This window comes from Girardinichthys multiradiatus, chromosome 13 (genome assembly GCF_021462225.1).
Source record: "Girardinichthys multiradiatus isolate DD_20200921_A chromosome 13, DD_fGirMul_XY1, whole genome shotgun sequence".
Classification (NCBI taxonomy): Eukaryota; Metazoa; Chordata; class Actinopteri; order Cyprinodontiformes; family Goodeidae; genus Girardinichthys; species Girardinichthys multiradiatus.
Window position 1 is genome coordinate 25,799,721 of NC_061806.1, and position 20,649 is coordinate 25,820,369.

The 20,649-nt window shown below is 38.9% G+C and overlaps 2 protein-coding genes across 5 annotated transcripts; both read left to right on the forward strand.

Moving 5' to 3' along the window:
- Positions 1–2,850: 2,850 nt before the first annotated feature.
- Positions 2,851–7,765, forward strand: znf706 (zinc finger protein 706). 2 transcript variants are annotated; one of them, XM_047382934.1, is made up of 3 exons: positions 2,851–3,005; positions 5,555–5,690; positions 7,026–7,765. In XM_047382934.1, the coding sequence occupies exons 2-3, from the start codon at positions 5,556–5,558 to the stop codon at positions 7,119–7,121; spliced, it is 231 nt and encodes a 76-aa protein (XP_047238890.1). In that variant the 5' UTR covers positions 2,851–3,005; position 5,555; the 3' UTR covers positions 7,122–7,765. The 2 variants fall into 2 exon arrangements, with proteins under 2 accessions (XP_047238890.1, XP_047238891.1); XM_047382935.1 differs by lacking the exon at positions 2,851–3,005 and adding an exon at positions 3,898–4,238.
- A 5,176-nt stretch (positions 7,766–12,941) lies between these two features.
- On the forward strand, positions 12,942–20,502 carry LOC124879492 (14-3-3 protein zeta/delta-like). 3 transcript variants are annotated; one of them, XM_047384105.1, is made up of 6 exons: positions 12,942–13,085; positions 14,922–15,217; positions 16,313–16,436; positions 18,087–18,250; positions 18,599–18,694; positions 19,127–20,502. In XM_047384105.1, exons 2-6 carry the CDS (start codon positions 14,927–14,929, stop codon positions 19,205–19,207), a joined length of 756 nt encoding a protein of 251 aa, XP_047240061.1. In that variant the 5' UTR covers positions 12,942–13,085; positions 14,922–14,926; the 3' UTR covers positions 19,208–20,502. The 3 variants fall into 3 exon arrangements, with proteins under 3 accessions (XP_047240061.1, XP_047240062.1, XP_047240063.1); XM_047384106.1 differs by having other exon boundaries at positions 13,067–13,204; XM_047384107.1 differs by lacking the exon at positions 12,942–13,085 and adding an exon at positions 13,288–13,453.
- Positions 20,503–20,649: the final 147 nt, after the last annotated feature.

A 20,649-nucleotide genomic window follows, 5' to 3' on the forward strand; every position in this document is an offset into this window, starting at 1 on the left:
GAGTTTTCTCACAATGATAAGATTTCCCCTGTAAGGAAGTCATGACACCTATCTGTCAAGAAGATCCACTGACTGGTCTTAAATAATAAAAATAAGAATATACTCTGAATGAGTATTTCTGATGTTTATCCAAACAGCTTGTCTCTGTTTGACTCATGTGATAACTGGAGCTGCGCTTTATTTACATATTAGCTGAATTTAATCAAATGCAGAGAGATGGTGAAGAGCTCCACTGTTTCAACCCACAGACCAAAACCACAGTCACACAGAGAGGTGAGATAAATATCTAATTCAGTCCTTTGAGATACATTATGTTCAGTTTGTGCCGCTGCAATTCAAAACAAAGGTTGTCACCAGGTTAGCAGTGCTGGACTGTTTTTATTATTATTGTGAGGATTTCAAATACTAGGAACCTTTGTGCCAGTGGTCCACTTGCGCCGCTGCCCTCTAGTGCTGTCCTTGGAGAGCTCAGGTGTATCAGTCATGCAAATGTATACAAAGAAAAATCTGGAAACTGTAAGGCTCACATGAGTCAATACTTTGACAAACTATCTATAGCTGCAGTTACAGCTGCAAGTTTTTGGAGTATGTCTTTACCAGCCTTTTACCAGCAACTGATATTTTTGCCCATTCTTCTTTGCAAAATGTCGCTCACTCTTTCAGACTGGCAGGACAGCATCAAGTGAGCATCAAATTTTGATCTTGTCTCAGTTTCTCAGTTGGAATTAGATCTGGACTTTGACTGGGCCGTTGTAACATAAAAATGTGCTTTGATCTTAGCTCATATTCTGCAAACTTTTTTCTCAGCTTGTTTTTTTATTTTGTTTTACCTGCTCAACAATAAATGTATTTTTGAATATTTTAATGAAAAGAACAAAGTAGTCAGATTTTTATTAAAACATTTAGATCCAAAATATAAATAGGGTCTTGCATGATTGCCCTGTTGAAAGAAAGACAGTCTAGAAAATTGTTTAGTGTATTTTTAGCAACAAGGACAAGATATGGGTCACCTTTTCTTTGAAAATGCTTGCTGTATCTGGCCAAATTTAATGAATGGATGAGCCAATTAAAGGAAGATTTATTTGTCAGCGAAAATCCTGGCCTAAAATCATTTTTTTTAATTATTAAATAGTAGTGAGGTGCCACACAATATCATTCCTAGGTACACAAGTGTCCCATGGGCCACGCTTTGGACACCCTTGATCTGAACCATTCCATTATAGCTCTGGCTGTATGTTTAGGGTTGGTGTGCCTCTGTTCCAGTCTCTAGTCATTTTCAACCAGTAACAGTTTTTCCTTCCTTGATTAACTTACATTTAGGTCCATGCATCTTCCCATTAACTCTGAGCAACTTCTCTGTTCCTGCTGAAGAACACCATCCCCATAGCATGATGCTGCCACCACCATGTTTCATAGTGAGGGTGATGGGGAGTTTTGTTTTGCATGCAGGCCAGAAAGTTTAGTTCTGGTCTCATTTGACCAGAGTACCCTTTTCCATGTTTTTGCAGTACTTTAAACTTCTTAGCAGTTTCAGAGGGGCTGAATACGAACTCACACCACACTTTTCAGAGTTTAAGTTGCAAAATTTGTTTAAGTGATGCATCATTTTCTTTCCACTTCACAATTATATACTGATTTGTGTTGTCCTTTCCCATAAAATCCCAATAAATTACATTGATGTCTGTGGTTGTAATGTGTGTGACAAAAGGTGAAGAAGTTTGAGGGGAATTCATATTTCTACATAGCACCAAAGGCACCCATAAGACTGAGGAGTTCTGACTAATAAATTGAAGAAATATAGGTATTAGTGCATGAATGTATAAACTAATAGTATATGATTACAAAGAAACGCTATTTCAAGCATTACCAAATGAATACAGTCTGGAGTTTTGTCATCTAATTTATCTAAAAATAACAAAAGAAAACATTTGCAGTACTTACAAAAATTACACATTTAGATTCACAGTGATGGGACAAAAAAATGAATATGTTTTATGATGTGCAACTGACACAGAAAGAGTGTGTGATTAGACACAGTAAATACAATCCACAAAAATAACGGCATTAATAATAATAATAATAATAATAATAGCATTGAAAAGCATCTGCTCAGTTTTTTAAACCTTACATAAAAGAAAATAGATGCTTAAAGAGGATATCAACGAAAGACAATCACGTGTAAACACAATTGTACTACTATAAAAAATTATATAAGTTTTTATTTTGTTAGAAGTAGTATGTAATATTATAAGATTGTGGTGGAATATTCGTTGTACTCATCTGGCATAAAACATTTTTTATTGTATTAATTTCTAAGAAGGTCATATTTAATTCTTCCCCAAAAAAGTCTTCCATTTAAGTATTTAGTGAAATTATTTATTCCATTATTTATTTCCACTCAATAATATATTTATGGAAAAAATGTTTTGGGGAGAGTTGGTTTGTAACTATATGCTTTAAGAAGAAAAACCTCTTAAAAAATATGAAAAAGAAAGAAAGAAAGAAACACGATCTTGTATGAAAGAAAACTATTTCTTCCTCTTCCGCTCAATTTATTGTTCTTTTTTATAGACCAATTCAAAGGTGGTGTAGAATGAAGAAATGAACCAACCAAAGTCTGCCACCAGGGGGCAACATTGCCTCTGCTTTGTATCTCTACCCAGGATGGCGATTTCCATTGAAAAGCTTTGCGCTGCTTTCACAGTCTCGTCCAAAAATCGAAAAAATAACACCCCACATTAGAATCTCTGTTATGAATCACATCGATCGTTTACCTTCCTCAGTATAGTTTAGACACACTGATTTTTTTGAGAGAAAGAAAGCTACGATGAAAGCTTTTTCATCTTCGTCGTGCGATCACAAGTCGTGGAAAGTGTGAGGTTAACATTCCTGAGTCTTGTGAGAGTCTTTAAACGCAGCACTGACGTTTACTCCTTGCCCCTGGGAAATCAGCAGCTGTCACATTTCTGAGTTACAAACGACACGTACTCTTATTTTTTTAAGAGGTAAGGTGTTCTGTCTTTATAAATAATCAAGTCTTTCAGTGTTAAGGTGATAACGGAAGCTTTGGGTTCAGTTAAATCTCCATGTGGTTACCAGGTTTTCACACATGAAGCTAATAACTGACACTGAACTGCTAACAGCTCGATTTAACGCCGACACAAATATAATTGGTGTTAACTTCCTGGTATTTCAGGCCTGCAAGAGCTCTCAGAAGCCACATGCGGGGACATTTTCTGTTGGTGCTTAAAACATGTTGTAGTGTGGTAAAATATGAAACACCGCTATTAGCTAATGTTTGCTAAGTCAAATGCAGAACGCTAAATAGTTACTGTACTGATACAGTACTAAGTCACCGACACCATCCTGTTACACATGTATCCGTTATCGTCGAGCACCGAGGAACTATACATATTTGATTAAATAAGCTATTTATCGTATGGTGCTGAGTAATTTTCAAACGTGTGTCCCAATACGTACCTTGAGTAAACCAATAGAAGAAGAATAGAGGTTGCTATGAAGAGGACTAGTTTACTACTGGTTAAAGTCGCTTCATGTCTGCTAAACCTGCAGGAGTCTCTATGTGTTTACAGTTTGTCAGTCTGGATGTGGTTGCGGGTTTAAATGCAGGCTGCATTTTTCAAAACAACTTTTAAGTTGCACTTTTAGGTGCACCTCAGGAAATTAGAATATAATCGAAAAGCTAATTCGTATCAGCAATTTAGTTCAGAGAGTGAAACTCATTTATTATGTAGATTTATTTTACACAGAAATATGTATTATGAATTAAGTAAAAACAATTATTTGAATATTTAAGGCTTACAGATAAAGAAAACCAAAAAATTCAGCTTGATTCAAATAATTGTGATACAATTGTAGTATTATAGACCGAACTTCCTCCGCAGGGTGGCCGGACACTCCCTTAGAGGTAGGGTGAGGGGCTCGGAGTAGAGCCGCTGTTCCTCCACATCGAGAGGAGTCAGCTGAGGTGGCTCGGGCATTTGTTTCGAATGCCCCCTGGACACCTTCCTCCGAAGGTGCTTTAGGAATGTCCCAACGGGAGGAGGCCCAGGGGACGGCCCAGGACACGCTGGAGAGACTATGTCTTCCGACGAGTCTGGGAACTCCTGGCTCCCCACAGAAGAGCTGGAGGAATTATCTGGGGACAGGAAAGTCTCGGGGTCTCTGCTGAGACTGCTGCCCCTGTGACCCGGTCCCGGATAAGAGGAAGATGACGAGTGAGTGTACATATGTCTCTGTGTTGCCCTGTGATGGACTGGCGACGTATGTAGTATTGAGTAAAGGTTTCAAGTCATTGCTCATCAGCGTGGTAGCAAAAAACGAGAAAACTGGGTGTGCACCCTTGAGCTCTGTGGACTCAATGCTCCCCTCCAGTTGAGCTGTGGATGGACACACTAATAATAAACTGATTGCATTGTAGTCGTTTTTGCTTCATGTCCTAATCCTAAAATTCACTCAAGGATGTTATCAAGGGCAAAACTAACTGAGACTAATCTCCACTATGAACAAGTTGGATGGGAATAGCTGACTTCACTGGGCATTCCAATAATGCCTCAGAGGACAAGCCAGAACCCGTTCCTCTTATATAATCCATTCACAGAATCCATTTGTTAGAAATGTGTGACCAGCCAAACCTGGTTCTGGTTGAGAAGGCTTGTCCCTGTTATCTTTGTGAATTAAAACCATTGTTTATTTTTTATTTATTTCACAATTTTAAATTTAAAGAAGAAACAGACAAATGTCTTGCTCTGGGATTCAGTCCGTTTATTCAGGGTTAGGCTCCATAAAGACGTGCTTCAGAGTGAGAAGAAGGCTAAAGAAATGATAAACAAACTAGTATTTACATTGGCTTGACATGGGTACAGCTTGTGACGTAATTTCCAGAAAACACAGAAGCCAAAACAAGATATAGCATAAGATAAGATCAACTCATTTGTTTTTGCAACACTGTGCACATGTAGCGTCAAGAAATGCAGCTTAAACAGCACAATGGACAAGAAGAGGTGTTTGCACGCTTCACTTTCCACGCTTCTTACAGAAGCCAACCCATCAGTATAATCTTCATACAGGACAATATCTCCTGGCCCTATGATTAACCCAGAGCCTCCGCTCAGGTCAGACTGGTGCTGTGTTTCCCACTTTTTGGTACATCTGGCACCACAGAGGCCATCAATTAATCAGTCAAGCTTTATTTGTAGAGCACTCTTAATACAAACAAGTATAAAGCAAAGTGCTCCACATGTTGAAAAAACCGACAGATAAAAAATTGTCAACCTTATGTAAATGGAAAATATTTAAGGTCCACAAATCAGTTGGTAGACACGCCGAGATCGCAGCAGAGTGTTCTTAGTGGAGGAACAACCTGCCCTTGTACCGTATGTTAGAGCTGCACAGACTGCTCATCCTTTCATTACTCAGTTCAGGAGAATATTTGAGCTTTTTCTATGCTAATTTTCACATTTACTGTTTTTTTTTTTTTTTTTTCTGCGTCTCTCATTGATCCCCTTTACTCCTCTCTGTCTGTTTTCCATAGCATGGCACGCGGGCACCAGAAAATTCAGTCGCAGCAGAAAAATGCCAAGAAGCAGGCCGAAATGAAGAAGTCCAAAGGTCACGATCAGAAGACGGCAGCCAAGGCCGCACTAGTGTTCACCTGCAGCGTCTGCAAGGTACGTCTAGCACCACGGAGGCCATTAAATATTCAGTCAGGCAAGCTCTGTTTGTAGAGCGGGTTTAATATAAACGAGTGTAAAGCAAAGGGCTCTGCACATGTAAAAATAGATACAAATATTCAAACTTAAGTGAATAGAAATCATTATCAGACAAAAAATAGAGGATGAGAAACTAAGGAAATAAAATTAGGTACGGTGAAAAAAAATGTATGTTTGTTGACAAATTTATAATGACAAATATTCTACAACATAAAGCATAAATAGTAAACAGAAATATAAATAAATGTGAAAGATCCAAATATTTGTGTTTTAAAGTTTTAAATGATGGCAAGTACAAGTAATAATAATTTAATATTATGATATATATGTTTTGAACATTTAATAGAATATTTTTCCTGACATTAAGTCCGTCGTAGCTTGTTATGAATATGAGTTGCAGCCCTACTCTCCAGGTAGACGTCCATGCAAAGTTGTAAACCTTACATTATTATTATTATTATTGCTATCATTATTATTACAAACACAGATGCAAATAAACGTCCCTAACCTGAAAAAAATTGAAATTCCTGTTGGGCCACTTTGATCCTGTGTGTAGTTTTAACATTGTCTTATTAAATTGCTACTCTTTTTCCAGGCAAGGCTCTCCAGTAAAGTCCTACATTTCATCGAAGGACTTTGAAAACGTTATTTGTGCTTTTATGACATCTTGGTTGGCCTGTACGCTGGTCGTAATAAATCTGCTCTTCTGCGAGCTGTAGAAAATGTTGCAGCATGTTTTCTGACAAGCTCCAAGCGCTGTGATCACGTCGCACCTCGGCTGGACTTTCTGAACTGTCTTCCTTATTTTAGGATCCAATTCAAGCTTTTCCTGCTTGTTTTGAAGAGGCTTTATGGCGTGACACCACCATATTCTCAGATCTTTAAGGTCCACAAATCAGTTGTTGTTGGACACTCTCGTATCACAGATGCTAATATTCATACTTAATTGATTTATTTTATAGCTTTTTAATATCTGGTTGTGTTTTATTGTACTTATAAATAAGTTATAGATGATTTTTATACCCTGAGCAGCATGTTGGCCATGTTTTAAAAACATCAACACTCCAAGCCGATCCTGAAGTCTTCAGAAGGGCTGTTTAAGACCATTAATAGTCTTAAATACCAAATACCATTGTTCTAAAATGCTATGTGAGCTTGCTTTTTGGTTCTCTTCAGTTGAACCCGACTGACAGAATATATTTTTTTTTAAAAGAGAAATAAAAAAAGTTGTTTTTATCCGTTCGAAGCAACTTTCCCTTAATTTGCATGTCATTTTTGGATGTCTTCCCACAGTCCCAGATGCCTGACCCAAAAACCTTCAAGCAGCACTTCGAGAGCAAGCACCCCAAATCCCCTCTGCCTCCAGAGTTAGAGGGGGTGGAGGCATAAATGACCTGGATATACCTCACTCAAAGCCCTGATCCAGCTCTGAACACGACAGCAAAGAATGATTTAATGTACCCAACATGAAAACCTCCTCGCAGTCCACTGCTACCTGTGTGTGCTTGTTTAAATACATGCACGACTAAATCCAATCACAATATTGTCTTCAGAACCAATGTAGACCTGTACGACCAATGGGCCCAGACTCACTGCCTTCATGTTTTGTACGTATAGCTCTTACTTTGAAGAGTTGATGAATTATTAACTACATCCCAGATGAGAAAAAGTGAGTATCCTAACAAAGTAAATGGATATTTGGCTTGAGTGGAAAATTCGGATGTTTGTCTTTGCTGCTGTTAAAAGTGACCTAGTTTGTTTTAATTGTACCCCGAGTGTTCTAATCAAAAGGAGGCCTGCACACTACTTCCTCCAACAGTTCTGTGTGCCCTGCTGTACTGCGATCTTTCATCCAGCTAATTAGAATTTCATGTTTTGTTGTAAAATGTGAAACTTCGCCAGCTGCCCAAGCTGCTACACAGATTGTTAGTAACTGAAACTATATTGGAGACTGCCTTTGTGTCTGTAAAATAAATGTATGTTCCAATAATGTATCATACCATTTTATTAAAACTTACTTTGTTATATATGTACCTTTTGGAGTTTCCTTTATTACAGCTCTGGTCAGAGGTTTGCATCCATTCATCATGGCCATTAATCACATATTAATAAAAGTATTTTAATGTTTTGTTTGTACTATTATTATTATGAGTTTTCTCTAAAACGGGAAAGAATACATTCAGATTCCTTTAATAATTGCACCAATGTCCCTTAGCAAACTGCAGGAAAATCACACTTATTGCATCTGTTAATATGCTTCTGGCTGTATATTAAGCCCTCTTCCTATCAGAATTGATAGAGCTAATTTAAATTGGCACCCTTAAAAACGTGGTCCTTATGTTAATGTTGATGGTCAGGGTCAGACCAGAAGCTTATTCTTTTCTTGCTTTACCCAATCCAGTTCTGATGTGTGTTTTCTATTGTTCTCTTGGACCACCTAAGTGTGAAAAACCATTAACTAAATATAGGGAAATTGTATGCATATATGTGAGCTTGTATGTATAATTTAGACCCTGTGTGGATTAGAGAAAATCCACAATAAATTCAAACTTTTGCACAGAAATCTTATTTTAAAAAATCACTGAAGTTTGTTTTTTCATAATTTTTATTCTGGACAAAGAATAAATTATTAACAGCCCAAAATGAATAAAACCATAATGAAACGATTAGTGCATGCCAGCTTTGCACCACAGCGGCCACTGCTGTGTTCTGACCACATACTATTGCTGCATGGTGGCGCAGTTTTTAGTGTTGTTGCCTTTCAGCAAGAAGGTCCTGGGTCGATTCCCTCCCTGGGGTTTTTCAGCATGGATGATCCACGTTCATGTGCATGCATTGGTTGTCTCTGGGTACTATGGCTTTCTCTCACAATCCAAAAACATGACCCTTTGGTAACTTGGTCTATGTAAACTGTCCTTGGGTATGAGTCGCAGCATGGTTGTGTGTCCTGTGTGTCTCTGTTGGCATGTGATGGACTGGCACCCTGTCCAAGATGTACCCCACCTCACCTAATAATCGCTGAAGATAGTCACCAGTGACCCTGCAAGGATAAGTTGGTCTAGACAGTGGATAGATGGATCATGCATTTCAGCAGGAAAAGTTGTTGCAGAATCCACTCTTTCCCACCTCAGAGAGTATATTACAAATCTAAATGATACTGTGTGTGTGTGTGTTGCTTTTTTTCTGCCTGAAATATGCTGTTTTTTTCTCAACAATACAAAATGTCCTAAAAATGAAACAATATTTCTTTGTTGTCGAGGCCCTTCCTGAACACCAGCTTTCCATTGTCCTTGTTCGTAAATTGTTAAATATATCTGTGAACAGAGACCAGCATTGCATTTATGGTCTTGACTGTCAGGCAGAGAGAAATGCATAAAGGCTGTGGCATTTTGAAATCAGTATATAGGTCCTTCTCAAAATATTAGCATATTGTGATAAAGTTCATTATTTTCCATAATGTCATGATGAAAATTTAACATTCATATATTTTAGATTCATTGCACACTAACTGAAATATTTCAGGTCTTTTATTGTCTTAATACGGATGATTTTGGCATACAGCTCATGAAAACCCAAAATTCCTATCTCACAAAATTAGCATATCATTAAAAGGGTCTCTAAACGAGCTATGAACCTAATCATCTGAATCAACAAGTTAACTGTAAACACCTGCAAAAGATTCCTGAGGCCTTTAAAACTCCCAGCCTGGTTCATCACTCAAAACCCCAATCATGGGTAAGACTGCCGACCTGACTGCTGTCCAGAAGGCCACTATTGACACCCTCAAGCAAGAGGGTAAGACACAGAAAGAAATTTCTGAACGAATAGGCTGTTCCCAGAGTGCTGTATCAAGGCACCTCAGTGGGAAGTCTGTGGGAAGGAAAAAGTGTGGCAGAAAACGCTGCACAACGAGAAGAGGTGACCGGACCCTGAGGAAGATTGTGGAGAAGGGCCGATTCCAGACCTTGGGGGACCTGCGGAAGCAGTGGACTGAGTCTGGAGTAGAAACATCCAGAGCCACCGTGCACAGGCGTGTGCAAGAAATGGGCTACAGGTGCCGCATTCCCCAGGTCAAGCCACTTTTGAACCAGAAACAGCGGCAGAAGCGCCTGACCTGGGCTACAGAGAAGCAGCACTGGACTGTTGCTCAGTGGTCCAAAGTACTTTTTTCGGATGAAAGCAAATTCTGCATGTCATTCGGAAATCAAGGTGCCAGAGTCTGGAGGAAGACTGGGGAGAAGGAAATGCCAAAATGCCAGAAGTCCAGTGTCAAGTACACACAGTCAGTGATGGTCTGGGGTGCCGTGTCAGCTGCTGGTGTTGGTCCACTGTGTTTTATCAAGGGCAGGGTCAATGCAGCTAGCTATCAGGAGATTTTGGAGCACTTCATGCTTCCATCTGCTGAAAAGCTTTATGGAGATGAAGATTTCATTTTTCAGCACGACCTGGCACCTGCTCACAGTGCCAAAACCACTGGTAAATGGTTTACTGACCATGGTATCACTGTGCTCAATTGGCCTGCCAACTCTCCTGACCTGAACCCCATAGAGAATCTGTGGGATATTGTGAAGAGAACGTTGAGAGACTCAAGACCCAACACTCTGGATGAGCTAAAGGCCGCTATCGAAGCATCCTGGGCCTCCATAAGACCTCAGCAGTGCCACAGGCTGATTGCCTCCATGCCACGCCTGCATTGAAGCAGTCATTTCTGCAAAAGGATTCCCGACCAAGTATTGAGTGCATAACTGTACATGATTATTTGAAGGTTGACGTTTTTTGTATTAAAAACACTTTTCTTTTATTGGTCGGATGAAATATGCTAATTTTGTGAGATAGGAATTTTGGGTTTTCATGAGCTGTATGCCACAATCATCCGTATTAAGACAATAAAAGACCTGAAATATTTCAGTTAGTGTTCAATGAATCTAAAATATATGAATGTTAAATTTTCATCATGACATTATGGAAAATAATGAACTTTATCACAATATGCTAATATTTTGAGAAGGACCTGTATTAGTTTAATCAGGCCATCCTGCAGCTAATACAAGTTTTATGTTTTGTACTTGAACATTTAAAAACTTAATTCGCAGCTCAGGTGGGAGAACAACAACAGGGCACTCCATTTGTCTGGTCTTTATAAAGTAAGAAGAAAACTGGGTGAAAGCTTTGCTGCCTGTAGCTTTAAGGGTTTGATGGACTTGACTCTGTGAGTCATTGCCCGCATTGTTTCAAGCATAATTCACATCCTTCCTTCCTGTCTCCAAACTTGTCAATGAAAGAATCCCACACCTGGTCATTCATACAAACATGGGACAAAACTGAATGTGAGTGTTGTGGTTTGTCAAGCAGGATGTAATGGAGGAAAAAAGGGCCACTTGGGCAAAAAATAAAAATAGCTGACATAATTAGGTGAAGCAATTCTCCCAGGCTATAAAGCGCCTATTTTCAACCATTGGTCTCTGTGCTTATAATGAAGAAAAACATCTGTTACTGTGCTTTAAGGAAAGCAACTCAATAGTCAGAGACACTGCTCCATGATGGCAATAATCTTCCTCTTTGTGTTGTTTTGGAATGATCTTGTTTTAATGTCGGCACATTTGTAATTTTCCAGCTACTTCTTGCCTGCCTCAGCAAACCTCAAAATCCAAGACACACCCTGTGGAAAACTTAAGGACAAACCACTATTTCACTGTTGAGTGTTACTTAAAGCTAAATTAGTTATTGGTCCAGTCAGAAGCCCAGCTGATGACCCTGAGACTTATCCTCACTGATCTTTTACACTTACAGAGAACTGAGTGTCTGTAATTACACCCATGCACCCCTCTCTACATAATAACAAAGCTCAGGCATGACTGGTAGAACTGGATGAACAGGCACTGTAAATTCCCATAAGGGCAAAAAGGGAAAATCATTTTAACACATACAAAGAATAGGATTTTACAATAGATTTTTGGCCTTAAATTGCAATGGAGAAATTTGATTGTACAGCAGATATAAATTTTTATTTCTGTGAAAGAAGAGGAACTTTGTTTTCCTTTCAAATGGAGCATTTTTTTCACACATTTACTTGACTTTTTTCTGAATGGGATGTACATATGTTTTTCATTTTTGAGCGACTTTGCCAGTGTTATCTTTAATCATGGTCATAAATGAACTGTTATTAACTTTTTATTTTTGGTTCAGTTTCACTAGCCACACCCATTATTGCTTAACATGTAGAATAAAGAAATCACCTAAATCAAACCTGTCTGACAACATGAAATAGGCTAAAGGAGCTCAGAAAGCAAGCAGCCACTAACTTAATAAATTTAAGAACATAAAATAAATATGAGTCATGACATCTATAATTCTGGAAAGCGTTACAAAGTCATTTTAATGCTTTTGGACTCCAGCAAACACCCATGAGAGCCTTTGTCCACAAATGGAGAAAACATGGAACAGTAATGAACCTTCTCAGGAGTGGGCAGCTTACCAAAAAACTACTCCAAAAAAAAAAAAAAAAAAACAATTTAAAAGGAAAATGAAAGAGGGCAAATACTTCGGCAAGACACTTTATTCGTAGATATAGCTACAAGTATTTAAAGTTAAATTGTTTTTGTCAAATCATATCCAATCAACACTGCGTTTTTGAGCTAGCTCCTGTAAAAATGTATTGTCTAATAATAAGTAGTTCAAGTTAGTGCAGCCCTACTAATGGGCGGCCTAGGTTTTTACAATGTTTAAGTTTTATAAAAAATGTAACATATTTCAAATGTTTCTGTTCTATTTTCTTCTCCCTTTACTTTATATTTGTATAAACAGCAAAATATTTAATTCTAGTTTTAAATAAGAAAAATTAGGAACTCAGGAGTTATGATACAAACACATTTGCAAAAGATAGAGAGAGAAAATTTGACAGAATTTGTAATTTTACATTTACAATTACATTTTTCGTTAGTACAATAATAGTAAAAATAATAATACCACATGCTACTATTATTATTGTGTAAACATAATTTATACTTATTGTCCTTTTTGTATTTATATACAACTTATAACTTTATTATTATTAATATTGTTTCTGACCACTCTACCCCCACAAAATTACGATTATAATTGTACAGATTTAGGCGTAAAAAAAAAAAAAAAAAAAAAAACAACCTTTAAGGCAAAGACAACTCACAGACGAACCGCGCTAAAAGATTTGCCCTGTAAATTTGGTCGCCTAGTAACGCGGGTCTGACGTCATCCGTCCCGGTGCGACCCTGCTGCTATGCGTCTGATTGGAGGGAAACCCCGTGGATGAGCGGGAGAGATCATCAGCTGTGCAGCCGTGGCATCAGGGGCGACATTGTTTAACGACTTTCACAGGTCAGTCTTACATCTTCAGGCTTTTACAACTGATTTACGTTTCCCAAGATATCGGTGAATTTGCCTTTTGAATTCGCTCTCGGCTCTCCGTTGGTCGCCGTTTTTTGTGGGGCGTGTAGGTAGGTGGAAGTCATTGATGCTCCACTGCTCAGTCATTGTTTGTCCGGCGTCTGGTGAATGAGATGCGCCAACTTGCTGCTCGTTAACGCGTCTATTCTTGCATTTTGAGTTTTTAAGAGGGCAGCTTGTGGGTGTGTTGAATCCGTGTTTGTGAATGAAGTGACTTAAAACCGAACGCTTAATAGGAGTAAAGCCAACAGATCCGTTGTTTTCCGGAAGGCGAAAAAGGGCGTTCACTGTGAACTGAAGTAAGCTAGGCTCCTTCTAGTCTCATCGTCTAATGCATTCAGTGAAACTGTCTTTAAGTTCCGTTGTCGTGTGTAGCATTGTTAAGCAGTGAAAAAACGACTGTTTTTCCTTTTAGGAGAGTCAACACAAATCTTACCGGTCATGGATCGGCCTCAGTGGGCAGGTGTGTGTGTGTGTGTGTGTGTGTGTGTGTGTGTGTGTGTGTGAGAGAGAGACTGAGAGTGAGATTAAACTGGGCGGGCGACATTCCTCAGTAGGGTGCAGGTGTGTACTGGGAATTCTCCCTTACTGGTCGTATGATTTTTAGAGAGCTTGAATGAGTTGTGTGATTAAAACCTTCTTACACAACAGATAATATGAAGTCTTTTAAATGAAACGCCATTGTCATCCACAGAACAAGTTGCCTACATGTTAAATAATCAAGGATCTAGTGCCATAAATCAGTTGGCATTTTAGCAGGGCAATAGGACCACTGTTGTTTGGGTTACTGTACTTGTTATTCCTGTCCAATGTTAGATTGGACTTGCTTAAGCCCCTTTGGAGACTCATACACCCCTTTCTCATATTGGTTAATAGAATGGGTTGCGCAGTATGTTTTTCATATTGACTTTGTTAAAGAAGTCGATTGGTCACATATTGGCTTGCTAAATCGTCACACTGCTACAGTTTTTATAATGCATCATAATACATCCAGAAGAATGCTTTCTCTCTGGCCATACGTTTAGCAGCATTAACTGTTGACTGATCAGACAGAAAATAAACCAGTAGTTCCAAACCCAGCATGTTCTGTTACATAAGCTTAGCAATCTCGACTCTAATGTGGATACAAATCGACAATTTTTTTTTTTCCCATACCTGAAAATTCAGGTATAACTTGACAAAAACTGCATGGTGAAGGAGCAAAGTGACCAGCGGTGACCAAAGTCCAACTCCCTTTATTAGCAGCCTGAATGAGCAACCTTTGCAGAAAATGCACTTTCCTTTTTAAATTGCATCTTGCATCTCCATGCTTCCATGTGTTAATCTGTAACAAGACAATGGAGGTGAGTCAATGTGAATAATAATAATTATAAACTCTGAAGAAGCTGTTGTGTACACACACACACACACAAATTACCTCGCAAAAGAGATCGACACACTGATGGGTTTGGAGCCAATGTCAACAAATTAATGCAACATGGATTTTATTTCTGTAAAGATATGGGAGACGGCAGATTAGAAATATCCTTTATTGTTCCTCAGTGGGGAAATTAATGTGTAATAAATAACTACCTTACTACTGTGCATGATCTACCAGATTTGTAAATGGAGTGTTCTGTTAATTATTTGTAAAAGAAGAAGGACAAAGTGTACATCTATTGTAGTTCTCCCTAGTTCATGCATCAAATCCAGCACACTCTCACCTCTCTGGTTCCTGTTTTGTCCCTGACTTCCTCTCCTCTGTCCTTCCTTCCTCGGGCCACACAGAAGCCATGGCAGACAAGGGGGAGATGGTACAGAAGGCCAAACTGGCCGAGCAGGCTGAGCGCTACGACGACATGGCCGCCGCCATGAAGGCCGTCACAGAGGAGGGCTCGGAGCTCAACAACGAGGAGCGCAACCTGCTCTCGGTGGCCTACAAGAACGTGGTGGGAGCCAGGAGGTCCTCATGGAGGGTGGTGTCCAGCATGGAGCAGAAGTCAGACAGCACCAAGACTGCGCTTGCAAAGGAGTACAGGGAGAAAATTGAGAAGGAGTTGAATGACATCTGCAAGGAAGTTCTGGTAAGAGCAGAAATGAGAAGGTTAAAGGCTGTAGAAGAAAGAAAAAGAAGTCAATTTTTCTCATATTGTAGGAAATTTTAGGTGATGCACAGAATGTATTTGTATGCAATTCAAAGGATGGATGGGTGGGGCAAGTTAGCATATTCCCACTATTGGACATATCAGGGTTTTAAAGGACTTTAAGCACTTGGATTATCTCAGTGATGAGAATTTTATTTTCTGTTCTTACTCAGTTTTCAGATTAGTTTTTGTCAACAAGACATGTAGCAGTATTCCTCAGTGGACACTGCGGTGACATCTACTGGCTGCCTGTGGTACTTAAACAATGCAGGCAATTATTATGGAGGGTAAAATGAAGAGGACATCAGCATGTCAGTTTTACTTTGTGGCATTTTCCTCCTGAAAAATGTTTCACAAGGCTTTTCAGTCCCTATTTAAATTTATTGATTGCTTCTAAATCTATCAGGAATATATTTTTAGGCTTATTGCTTTTTTTTGGGGGGGATTTGTAATGGAGACCAGCTTTTTTTTTTTTAGTATATTGGCAGGGATGTTTTAGGACTAGGATTCTAAAAAATACTTCCTGTCCTTACTGATTTTTCTTGAAAGATTCTGTGTGTGTATATACATATTCCGGGTACATTTACAGTGCAAGTTGAATATGATTACTTTTTGCATGTCACAATCACAAATTATTGAATATTTTAAGATTTGGGTGCGAAGTATTGCATACTTATGATGTGGAAGGAAAAGGACTATGGTTTTCAAAGTTTTTTTCACAAATTAAAAACTGAAAAGGGTGGCCTATTTTCCTACTACACCCCTTTTGACTATCAAACAGCTAAATAGTTCAGTTTTATTTATATGTAACGACGGTGGAGAGGAAAACTCCCTTTTAACAGGAAGAAACCTCCAGCCGAATAAAATCCAATTCCTTTAGAAGAGGTGAGAGATTTGACATGAGGGAACATGTGGAAGGAGGAGCTCGGATCAAATTAAATTTCTTGGGGCATGCTTTTTTAATTTATTTTTTTAAGTGATACTTTAAAGATTTCTGTTTTTTTGGCTTTAAAGTTTTTACCCTTTGTCCTGCAGGACTTACTAGACAAACATCTTATCCCCAAAGCTACGCCCGCTGACAGCAAAGTCTTCTACCTAAAGATGAAGGGAGACTACTACCGATACCTGGCTGAGGTGGCAACTGGGGAGGACAAGGAAAGTAAGCAAAGCACAACTTTATGCAGTGCGTTATCTCTATGTAGATTATGCAGGCTGTCCTTGTGTTAAAACCTAGATCTGCTGTGTGTTTCAGTCTGTTTTGGTGCAGTGGTCTGTAACGCATGTGTTGGATTGCTGGATTAAATCTGTGCTGATCAGAGATCCTGTAAATCCTTTTTAGTAACATAGTGTGAAGAATCTTGGCATGTTTCAGGTGTTTGTGGGCAGAATACTGACATCCTCTTTGTCCTTGACTTACATCTGTCAGCCATAGTGCAGGGATGGGCTGCTGCAACAAGAGCAGCAGCATGCTGTTGGCTGCTTTTAATTGCCAAGACATTTTCTTGACTTTCTATGGCAATATGAACTAGAAGGGTTCAAGTTGTATCATTTGTTTAGTAAAGCATAGTTTATATGTAAATGCCCCATGAAATGTCAGGGTTATTAGGGTTATTTTCTCTGAAAATCTATAACAATGCTTTTGGGTGGGTGTAAACGCGTTTTAGTCATTGATCTATATTTCGCCGATCTGGCTTTTTCCTGTTGGAAATCACTGGTGTTATTTTCCACTGAGACACTGGACTCTTGTTTCCAAACAGTTTCAGAGCTAAACCAGTGCAGGTGATGAAGCCAGTTCTTAACTGCTTCCAGGTCTTTGTCACATTTACGTCACCTCAAACATCTCAACAACCTAAATGTTCGATCTACCTCCTGGTAAACTCAGGATCACATAGAAGGGAGTAAAAGTGCCAACACAGAATACATTATTTTGCAAAAAGATGTCCCAATATCACGAATTTATTCAGTTTAAATGTGACCACCTGCTCTCTGATCAGTGTTTACCAGCAGCAATGCAGATACGTTTCAAACATTTATCAAACATCCTTGTGATATTTAAAGTTGACGGGATTGAAATTCCAGCATGGTAGACGTGGCCCTCATAGTTTGACTGGTTGTTGGTTTCCATGAGCCCAACCCCACCTCCTCAGGAAAGCAGTTATTTCCTCTGGCATCATCCTGGTGCTGATGGAACCAGTTCATCAGTCTCATTCAAAAACATTAAGAACTGGTGCCAAACAGTAGCACCAGTTTTGGACTTAAATCAGTTTGGTGAAAACCCCCGGTTATCAGCTAAAATGGGCTTTCCTGTCTTTACAACTATTACCAATACTTTATGTGCAGCAGAAATGCATCATAACAGAAGAACCAAAACATGTCGGAGGGTTCTGAACTGGTCTCAAACTCCAATCTTTTTTCTGGTGTCCTCCGATGTCTTGGTCCACCACACCTGAGTAGAATAGTTGAACTACCTCCTCAGCATTCATTCACGTTCTACTGAGGTCTAATGACCCAATTATCTGATACAACTGTGTTAAACCAGAAACACATCTAAAAGGGCCACTAAAGACTGGAGTACCATCTTACTGTTAAGGATATCCGGTTTTCCTTTACACTGTTTTATGATGAATTTGGTCACGGTTAAACTTTGTTGCCTCTCCAATTTTGGCATCACCAAATGATGTAAATTCTGTAGCATTGATTTGATTATGCATATTAATATGAAGATGTTGTAGGCATGCAGTTATGTTGCCTAACTTCCTTCCTTTTGAATATGTGCATCCTCACCCGACTAATCTTTCTCTTTATGAAGCCATCATCAATAGTTCACAAGAGGCCTACCAGAAGGCATTGGATATCAGCATCAAAGAAATGCCTCCCACACATCCTATCCGCCTGGGCCTCGCTCTCAACTTCTCTGTCTTCTACTATGAGATTGTCAACTCGCCTGATAAGGCCTGCCAACTGGCCAAATCGGTAAGAATCTCTGCCCCGGTCTGGTTTCGCTTTTGTTAAACCACTCAGCTTTTGGGTTTTGTAAAGGCAAATGTTAAAAACTGCTGCTCACATGGCTCACAGTTGCATTTGTTTGAAAACATGTTGACACAATGAAGCTGAAAATTGTCCGATTCTTGTCCCCAGCTGATTTAGTTTTCTGAATGTGAAGTCTGAAGTTTGTGCCTCCGTGAACCAGAATTGAACTGACTTTTAGGTCAAATCTTACAAAGCTTGTGTATATTACGGTGTAAAGTAATTTGATCATTTATTTAGATTCCCGTTTATCTGTTTACTGTTACTCTAAATTAGTTTCTCCATCTCCTGCAGGCCTTTGACGAAGCCATAGCCATGTTGGACACCCTCAACAGTGACTCGTACAAAGACAGCACCTTGATCATGCAGCTGCTCCGTGACAATCTGACAGTGAGTGACTTCATGTTGCCTTGTAGTGTCTTGCACCTTGAGCCTTTAACATTAAAACCTCCAACTTCTGTGTATTTTATTGGGATTTTATGTACTAGATCAACCAAGTCGTCTCTGTGTATTCAGGCCTCCTGAATCAATCATTTCTAGATCTGATCAGGGCTCCTACACGATTTGTGTCGAACCACCAGATGTCTTGTGGCTTTCATAGCGGCTTTTATTTGCAACTCTTCTTCATGAGCTGTTGTTCCCTGCAGCTCCTCCAGAGATACCACCTTGTTTCATCTTCTTTCAACTTTGCAGTTGTGTTCTGCTTTGTTGGTCTGTTGAATAAAATCCCAATAAAATGGAAGTTTGTGGTTCTAAAGTGAAAGAATGTGGAACAAGGACAGTGCTCTCTAAATGCTTATTTCCTTCATTGCCTTGTTGCAGCTGTGGATGTCGGACGCGCAGGGAGACGGTGAAGAGGAAGGAAAGGAGACTGAGCAGGAGCCGGCAGCCGAGAAGAACTGAATCACAGAGAAAACGGGAGAAAAACTTAAACAACACATTTTTTACCTCTCACCAGCCTATGTTGAGTGCTTGGTTGTGTGTGTGCGCACATACATGCACAGACGTGTATGTTTACACTCCACTGACAGTGTGTAAAAGTACAGGATGTGTGTGCAGATGCATTGAGGTGTGTGTGTGCGTGAGAGTATGGTAATTATATGAGCACCTCCACAGAGAAAAGAATGGAATAGACTTGATTTCCTTTTGAACATTATTATTCTGTAAACCAGTGTATTTTCTTTGTTTTGTCGACTTTAGATCTCTCCTTTAGATCTGCACCTATGATCTGTAACATCCATCAGTGTAGCAAACTACTGCTGTTGCAGGAAAACAAACAAGACAACCTCTAATCCGTCTCTCTGGAGAATTTCTATGTTTTTACTTGAACTAAACAACCTTTGTGACACTTTAGTCCATTAAACTTTCTCCGAAGCCACTGTAAAGAGAGGACAAGGTCTTTAAATGGTCCATCTGACAGTAAGCAGTGATTGTACATTATTCCAGGTAAAGATCCCTCTCCATAGTGCTTGTATCCATCCCGCCCTGTGTATCCAGTAGTGTGTTAATGGATGATACATGTTTCAGGAAGTATTTTCTGTTTGAACAACCACTTACACTTTGGTCCATTTGTTCAGCGACCTATTATCAACAGTGGAATGTGTAATCTTTGATTACCTGCAGTTTTGCATACCACATAATAAAGTTAACATCCTAAGATAATGACAACTTGATTTAAAATGGCTTGATACTGTAACCTTTTGATATTTTAACTCTTCAGTGGTGCAGATGATACTTTATGCCATGCGCTTTTATGTGGCTCTCTACTCTTTTTCTATTCTGGTATTATGTTTTTTCTATTTCAATTTCCTGTATTTTATTCCATTTGGTTCCTGGAGAATGTATGTGGTTCTCGGTAGTATGGTGTGGGGGTTAGGCATGCTTCAAAACCGTCAGTTTTTGGTTTAGGATTTAGTTTTAACCTGGTGTTTTAATGTAACCTTTACCTTTTTTTTTTTTTTTTTTTTATGGGAGTAAATCTTGAAATGTGGAGTAAAAAGTGAGCATCAAAGTAATGTTGTAGAAAGCTTCATTAAAGCCATTTTGTAGTTACAAAGTAGTGCCAGTTTCTTCTAATTACAGTATCTTGGTTTATTAAAAAAAGGTGGGTTACAAGATTCAGAATTTGCAAGTAACACAATGAGTGCATTATTTGGTTATGTGCTTTCATGTATGTGGAAATAAAACATTCAAACGAAGTTTTGTGTTGCTTTTCTGTATTAATGTATCAGTTTGTTTTTAATCCCTTTATTCCAGCCACATTTACCATTTGTATGTAAGGGTCTTCAAATAAAATTCATGTATCTTTGCAGAAAAACTTAATGTTTTATACTACATTCATTCAA